The sequence below is a fragment of the Octopus bimaculoides genome, chromosome 2 (genome assembly GCF_001194135.2).
Source record: "Octopus bimaculoides isolate UCB-OBI-ISO-001 chromosome 2, ASM119413v2, whole genome shotgun sequence".
In the NCBI taxonomy this organism is placed as follows: Eukaryota; Metazoa; Mollusca; class Cephalopoda; order Octopoda; family Octopodidae; genus Octopus; species Octopus bimaculoides.
In genome coordinates, this window is record NC_068982.1 from 188668946 (window position 1) to 188677299 (window position 8354).

An 8354-nucleotide genomic window follows, 5' to 3' on the forward strand; every position below is an offset into this window, starting at 1 on the left:
TATATATATTTATATATGTGTGTGTGCATGTGTTTATGTGTCTGTGCTTGTTCCCCCCCTACCCACCCCACCATCGCATATATAATGGGCTTCTTTCAGTTTCCATTTACCAAATCTACTGACAAGGCTTTGGTTGGCCTGAGGTTATAGTATAAGGCATTTGACCATGGTGCCATGCAGTGGGACTGAATCCGGAACCATGTGGTTACAAAACAAGCTTCTTACTACACAGCCATAACTAATTGTAGATCTACTTGATTACATTGGTCAGGTGTAGGTTGAACAGGTGAATAACTCGAATCATTAATAACTTGGGGAAATCCGATTCAGAATCTAAAGAGCTGGAACCAGGTACAGCTAGGAATCTCGCCTGATTTTCTTACTCATGCCCATAAAAAATATGAAAGGTAAAGTTTACCTCAGCAGGATTTGAACTCAGACAGAAAACAGCCAGAACAAATTCTACAAGCTATTTTATCCAGCATTCAAAATAACAATCTACCAATCGGTTGTTTATTTTCACAAGTTAAACTAAAACATTCGCACATTGTTAATAAAGACAGTTTAAATTTGTAAGCGCAGATGGGACATTGTGTGAATGACTTTTGTTAAGAGTGACTCTCATGGCTTCTTATCTTAACTGATTGGAAGTGTTATCATGTACATTGTTTTGTCTTGGCATAAAAGATGGGCTACAACAAATATTCTTCTCCATACCACAGATTTGTTTGTCAGTTGTTTGACCTTAACCAGGTGAACATGTCTTTTTGTGGCTGAAGATATGTGCATCTCTGATTACAAGGCATAGTGGGGGAGTTTTATAGCCATGTGCTGAGAGGAATTCTCTGAGGTTTGAATAATTCACCTGGTGTTTTATTCATCATCCTTAAACAGTCCTTATTCAGGGATCTTTTGAGCAGGATGGGCTACTCAACCTGAAGAAAATTCTAACTGGGCCCCACCTGCAAGGTCATACGCTGTTTATCTTGATATGAGGTCACCCTGTCGTACACCAGGGATCACAGTAAGTGACACCTGGTGTACCCTTATCAGACGAGTAGTCATGATGGGTAGATTGGGCTTTGGATATTTCACTTTGATGGTGTTTGCTGGTCTTTCTCTGAATAATAATGATAATAATAATAATAGGTTTCTTCTTAAAGCGCTAGGCCAGCACTTTTGAGAGGAAAGGCCAGTTAGTTACATCAATCCTCCTACTTGAAAAGTACTTTATTTTATCAACCTCGAAAGAATAAAATGCAAAAACAACTTTGGCAGAATTTTGAACCCAGAGCTGGAAGAAATGTCGCTAAACATTTTGTCTGACTCTCTAACAATTCAGCCAGCTTGCACACATCATCATCATCATCATCGTTTAATGTCTGCTTTTCATGCTGGCATGGGTTGGACGGTTTGACTGAGGACTGGAAAGTCAGAAGGCTGTACCAGGCTCCAATCTGATCTGGCAAGCTTTCTACAGCTGGATGCCCTTCCTAATGCCAACCACTCCGAGAGTGTAGTGGGTGCTTTTTATGTGCTACTGGCATGGGGGCCAGTCAGGCAGCACTGGCAATGACCCCATAATAATAATAATAATAATAATAATAATAATTTCAAATTTTAGCTCAAGACCTGCAATTTTAGGAGCAAGAGTTAGTATTGGTAAAAGATATGCTTCTCTCTCTGGTAGACTGTATGATGCCAGTCTACAAACTACAATGGTGAAACATGGGCTTTGAATGCAGATAAAGTCTATGCTCTTCTTCTGGAACTTTGCATTGTTATGTGAAAGAGGAGATTTGGGTGCTATTTCTAGCAGGTTGAAAAAACAAGTCAGTAAATTACTATTTTAAATGTGGTTTGTTAACTTGGCTGAAAAAGCAAGCTGTGTGTGAACTGAGAAAAGCTGCCAAGCACTGCAAACATCAGTTGGTGTGAACAGAAGAGGATGTTGCGAATAGATAAGACCTGCTGAATTAAAAGTGCAAGGAGCTGTTGGCAGTGGAAGGTGGTGGTGGTGGTGGAGGTGTAAGGAAGTGTCGAGAAGAAGTGGAATCATGGTTTCCATAGGATGTGAATATAGATCCACATCTGTTGTGTTTGTAGCCAAATAACCATGCTGCCGCTGCACCGAAATGTCTGTGACTGACTGAACTGGTGAGGAATCAAAGTGAGAAGGGGAGAGCCATTATCGTAATAGACTGATAAAGATGGTGGTGATGGCAGCTTATGCTCTAACCAGAGGACATAGGTTCAATTCAGCTGGATTATTTACTTTCACACACACACACACACACACACACACACACACACACACACACACACACACACACACACACACACAGTGATAAGCTGCTAAGATTAGCTTCACAGGGCTGCCAAAATACCACCACTAACTTGTTCTTATATTCTTTTATTTTTTTAAAATTCTTTTCTTTGTTTCAGTCATTTGACTGTGGCCATGCTGGAGCACCGCCTTTAGTTGAGCAAATCGACCCCAGGACTTATTCTTTGTAAGCCTAGTACTTATTCTGTTGGTCTCTCTTGCCGAACCACTATGTGACGGGCGGGACATTAACACACCCCCATCGGTTGTCAAGCGATGGTGGTGGTGGGGAAACACAGACACACACACATATATATACACGACGGGCTTCTTTCAGTTTCCGTTTACCAAATCCACTCACAAGGCTTTGGTCAGCCCGAGGCTATGGTAGAAGACACTTGCCCATGTGGTTGGCAAGCAAGCTACTTAACAGATCAGCAATAAAATACCATTTCATATTTGTTCGTCGAATATGCTACAGCTTATCAGAATAAGTGGCCAAAAGCACATGAACAGTACATAGAAAAATGCTCAGGAAATGAACTGGGAATGATTCGTTGGAAAAAAGAAAAAAGGTGGGGGGGGGGGACATTGGGTACCTTGTTGGCGAATTTCAGGAAGCCTTGAGATTTTAATGTGTGTTGTGTCTTGGGGTGAGTAGTTTATTTCCATGCTTCAACGATTATAAGTGTGAAAAAAATGTTTCCAAACACCATGGGTGCTGTGTTGTTTTTTGATTTTGTAAGCTTGTCCATGAGTGTGAGACTTCTGGAATTCAAAACGGTGGCCAAGGTGGTTGTTGGGAAGATGGTGGATAATTTTGTTGATGTCTGCCAAGCCGATTGCCAGTGGTGAATGAATATTGCCAAAGGGACATGATTTGATGTTTAAAGGTTGCTTTGATCAATGTTAAATCTCTGATGAGGAAAATTATGGTATGGGTTAAGAATTTTCAGGTTTTACCATTAATAGCTTACATCCCATTCAGCACCCAACTGAGCAGCCCAAATCTTGGTATGACCACTTGTACAACAAACACATTGTGGACTGTCAAATTATTTGCATGGCGAAAGTTCCAACGACCGTATTTTCTTTGTTGTAGTGTTTTATTGCCTGGCTTCATGCTCCTTGTTACAGGTTCCACCATCATTCATAGGAAATATTTTCATCCATCCCTAAATACCCATAGTATTCTTCATTCAATATCAAAGATATCTTAGAAAATTACTATTTGCAAATCTCACAACGAGAGATATTCAGCAACAGTACTTTGGAGTAAAGATTATTTGCCAACATAACATGGCAGCCCCGGTTTAGGACAAATGTTGCTGTAATTTAGCCCCAGGAGACATCGACTCCAGTTGGCTATACGACACGATCTGTGTCCTTATATTTTCAAACAAGGGCATCTAGAACCCCCATTCTGTGCTGATGAAGGGAAATAACCCAGAAATCGCAGTACGCAGATATTGTTTTGAGCTGAGTGGGGGTGCTAGATTCCCTTGTTAGAAAATATAAGGACACAGATCATGTCATATAGCCCAGCTGGAGATGATATCTCCTGGAGCTAAATTATAGCAACATTCGTCCTAAACCAGGATTGCCATGTTATGTTGGCAAACAATCTTTACTATCAAAGATATAGTCATGTGTATATGGATGTGTGAGTGCATATGTGTAAATGATGTGGAAGATGATAACACACACATATACGAGGGGATACCCACAGCTAACCAAAAACATCCTCTATGCAACAAAACCATTGTAGTTCAGGCTTCTGCCGCTAGAATCCACTTGATGAGACCCTCAGGCATCAGTCTGCTGACTGGCAGCATCAGGTGAAGTCATACTGTCGTGTGGTGTGTCTTTGTTTTGCATTGCTTCTCCCTTATTCGTTGATTTTTTGCAATGGCTGAAATGAAGGAAGAGTTTGCTTCCATGAAATTCTGTTTTCTGTTGGGGAAAACAGCAGCCAAACAACATTTGTCATGCCTGAAACAGCCTCACAAGGCTGCTGTGCCATGAGCAAAGCACAAGTTTGCGAGTGGCTTCCACACTTTAGGAATGGTCATTTCACTTGTCTCTTGCAGACCAACCTCGTTCAGGGTGATCTTCGACCTCCCAAACAAATGAAAACATCTCGAAAATCCCTAAGCTGAACTTGGAGGCCCATCACTGAACAATTGATGAACTTGTTGATATGACCAATGACTCTATACTTCCTGGATAGTAGTTAGTCTGAAGATTCTTTCAAATTGAAACAACCCCACGAAGCTCCACCAAAACCTTAGCACAAATGTTGAACCATTTACCATTCAACTTCTGATGTAAAGATTTCAAGTTAATTCCAAATTTCTATAAGTAACATGTTGTATCATTGGCTAATTCTAAGTAGGATGGGAAAAGAACTTCTTTTGTTATTATTATTTTCTCAAGACATTCTCCATATATAATGTTGGAAATCAGTGGTTGTCCATGGAAGTGACACTTGACTCGGATCAATCGTTCTTGAAAATAACCAGAGATCAAAGGTGACTTAGCAGCTGTGACCACCCTGTCTGTATCCCCCTTCCACTCATGAATGGTACCTCTGTTTCCTACTGTTGTCTGCCTGAAGTTTAATATATTCTGTAGAAAGGTAGTGATTTCGCTCCATCTTCACTTTGTTAAGATGTTTTCTTTTGTTGTTTTCCAGGACACTGCTGGTCAAGAGAGATTCCATGCTCTAGGACCCATATATTACAGAGACAGCAATGGCGCTATATTGGTATACGATATCACTGACATAGACTCGTTCCAAAAGGTAAAAATGAAATCTTATATTTGTGTTAAAAGTAAGAATTGTTTGAAAAAAAAAACCATTATTCTAGTTATTTGTTCATCACTTAAATTATAATCATTTATAAAAGAGATCGCAGCCACGCATGTCTGGCCCTGTTAAGAATACCCCTGATGCGTCGAGCAATATGATATGCTTGAGAAGACCTGTTGGGTCAAGTAAAACCAATATTGTAGCTGTGGCCAGTGCCCCTTGACTGGCTCTGGTGCTGGTGGCAAGTAAAAAGCACCATCCAAACGTGGTTGATGCCAGGTCTGCCTGACTGGCTCCTGTGCCAGTGGCACGTAAAAAGCACCAACCGAATGTGATCAATGCCAGGTCCACCTGACTGGCTCCCATGCCAGTGGCACGTAAAAAGCACCCACTACATTCTTGGAGTGGTTGGCATTAGGAAGGGCATCCAGCTGTCGAAACTTTGCCAGATCAGATTGGAGCCTGGTGCAGCATTCTGGCTTGCCAGTCCTCAGTCAAACCGTCCAACCCATGCCAGCATGGAAAACGGACGTTAATCAATGATGAGGATGACATGAAATAGGTGCAGGTGTAGCTGTGAGGTAAGAAGTTTGGAAAATGAATGTTAAAAGATGATAATTTTTAGTTCTACTGCAGATTCCTCAATTAGAACACTTTAATTCTACAAAGCCACAGTTCATCTGAGTATTGAGTACAGGGATCAAACCTTGTGCTCGTGTGATTTGTCGTAGTCTGTTGTTCAATCCAGAAAGAAATTCCTCTACTTAAACATTCGACCATCTCAAACTCAGTCACAGCTTTATCAATCATCTTCCGCTGGTTTATAAAAAGCAATCTTTTCTGTGTATTTTTTAAAAATTCCCCTACTTCCGTAGGATGTAGCGAATGTTGGCAAGAATTTGTGGTTGAATAGAGATGATATTTCTAGCAGGCTGAGTGACTCTGGTGTTGACCATCTGGTTTTCGGTTCAGTCCCATTGCATGACACTTCAGGCAAATGTATTTTACTAACCCTGTCTTAACCAAAGACTTGTGAATGGATTTGGTGAACGGAAATTGAAAGAAGCCTGTTGCAATTTATGATATAGATTCGTTTGTCTGTGCATTCCCTTCACTTAGCATTATGTATTGGTTGTAAATGAGCATCACTGTCATACAATCGATGTTCGTTGTTTCTAATCTTCTACGAAAATCATTTCTGCTGATAGGGAAACCTTGCTTGGAAACAGGGAAGCGCGTCTGCCACAACAATTCTGTCTGCTCGATGCAAGCATGGAAATTGTACGTTAAAATGGTGGTGGTGGTCGTCGCCACTGCAACCTCCGTCTAGAATATTTTAATAATAATTTGTGAATTATTGGAACAAGAACATTATTTTTGTTCAATCAGGAGTTATTTCCCCTTAGTTGATTTTAAATGTAATTTATCTTCTTAATAACGAAAATGAAACCAGAATTCTTTTATATCTGATGTTTCCACTTTGTTTTTCTTTCCTGAATCAGGTTAAGAACTGGGTGAAAGAACTTCGCAAAATGCTAGGGAATGACATCTGTTTGTGTATTGCCGGTAATAAAATAGACTTAGACAAAGAACGGCATGTGTCCGTATCCGATGCAGAAAGGTAAGTTTACTAATAAAATATTTCGTCGTGAATTATTTGTGTGGAGTTAGACGTTTTGCAATATTTTGGTAACGTATTTGCTTTATTGGTCAAGTTACAACAAAAGCAGTCGAGCATTGCAAGCAGAGGCCATCGTGTGGCACCGTCTGAAGCCGTCTTTCAGCCAGTTCTTTGCTCCCACACTGATACCAGTTCTTGTCCTTTGAGGGGAAGAATTCCTTCTACTTCTTCTTGGTTGCTGAAGCATTGTGAGTGCCACAAGTGAGCCATGGATTGGAGCAAGTGATAATCCGAAGGAGATTCCTTTCCGCATAAAAGCAGTGGTTAAGCAAGTGCCAGCTTCCAGAACTTGTCGTCAAGCATGGATGTTTCTTACACAAGGTGATGCTCTGCATCTCGTGGAATTATGAGGGCAAAATTCAAAAGTTCATTCGAAACGGTTAAATCATCGATGCCAACTTGTATTCCAAACATCTACAGCAGATGAAGGCCATTGTTTGGCAAAAATCTGCAGCAAGACAACACAAGACCTCATACCGCTTGAAAGACCCGGAATAAACTCCAGAAACTTGAGGAGATCAAACTGATGCCACACCCAGCATATAATCTGGCCCCTAGCTCCCTCGGATTATTACTTATATATATATAATAATGAAATTATTGTATACAGTGCTCAGGTGCACTACAACGTGTCAAAAGTGCACATAAAGTATATGCAGTATTGTACAGATGTCTGAAAAGTGAACAGTGTATGAGTCAGATCCATGCTTGCGTGTGTATGGAGGGGGAGAAAATCAGGTGTAGTGTTGGCGAATCTCAGGAAGCATGGAAGTTTTGAAGGATGCAGTGCTCCAACAACTAACAACTGATGCTGGCAGTTTGTTCCATTCTTCAGCAACTCTTAGCGTGAAAAAGTGTTTCCGAAAGTCATGGGAGCTGTGCTGTTTTCTGACTTTGTAAACATGTCCACAGGTGTTAGACAGGTGGAGTCTGAAAAGGTGCTCAGAGTTATTGTTAGTAAGATGGTTAATAATTTGTTCCAATCCATGGTTCACCTCCTCTGCTCATGATGCTTCATCCACTAAGAAGAGGTAGAAGTTTCAGTGAAGGAATTCTTCACCTTGAAGAACAAGAACTGGTGTCGGTGTGGAATCAAAGAACTGGCAGAAAGGCGGCTTCAGACGGTGCCACACGATGGCCTCTGCTTTGAATTCTAGGCTGCTTTTTGTTGTAATTTGATGAATAAAGCAAATAAGTTACCAAAATATTGCAAAACTTCTGACTCAACTCGATATTTTGAGGATTTCCCTCTTAGTTGTCCCTTTATTTACAATATGTTCAATAATACAGTTCTGTACTTCAGCGACAAGGAATTTATTTACATTCATCATCATCATCATCATCATCATCGTTTAACGTCCGCTTTCCATGCTAGCATGGGTTGGACGATTTGACTGAGGACTGGTGAAACCGGATGGCAACACCAGGCTCCAGTCTGATTTGGCAGAGTTTCTACAGCTGGATGCCCTTCCTAACGCCAACCACTCAGAGAGTGTAGTGGGTGCTTTTACGTGTCACCCGCACGAAAACGGCCA

The 8354-nt window shown here is 40.9% G+C and overlaps 1 protein-coding gene across 1 annotated transcript in view; it reads left to right on the top strand.

Moving 5' to 3' along the window:
• Positions 1-8354, top strand: part of LOC106873699 (ras-related protein Rab-21) — a 59030-nt gene that overhangs the window by 44731 nt on the left and 5945 nt on the right. Inside the window, exons 3-4 of the mRNA XM_014921172.2 lie at positions 5022-5129; positions 6641-6759. Of these exons, the coding sequence (XP_014776658.1) occupies positions 5022-5129; positions 6641-6759 (227 nt within the window). The remainder of the gene's footprint in view (positions 1-5021; positions 5130-6640; positions 6760-8354) is intronic.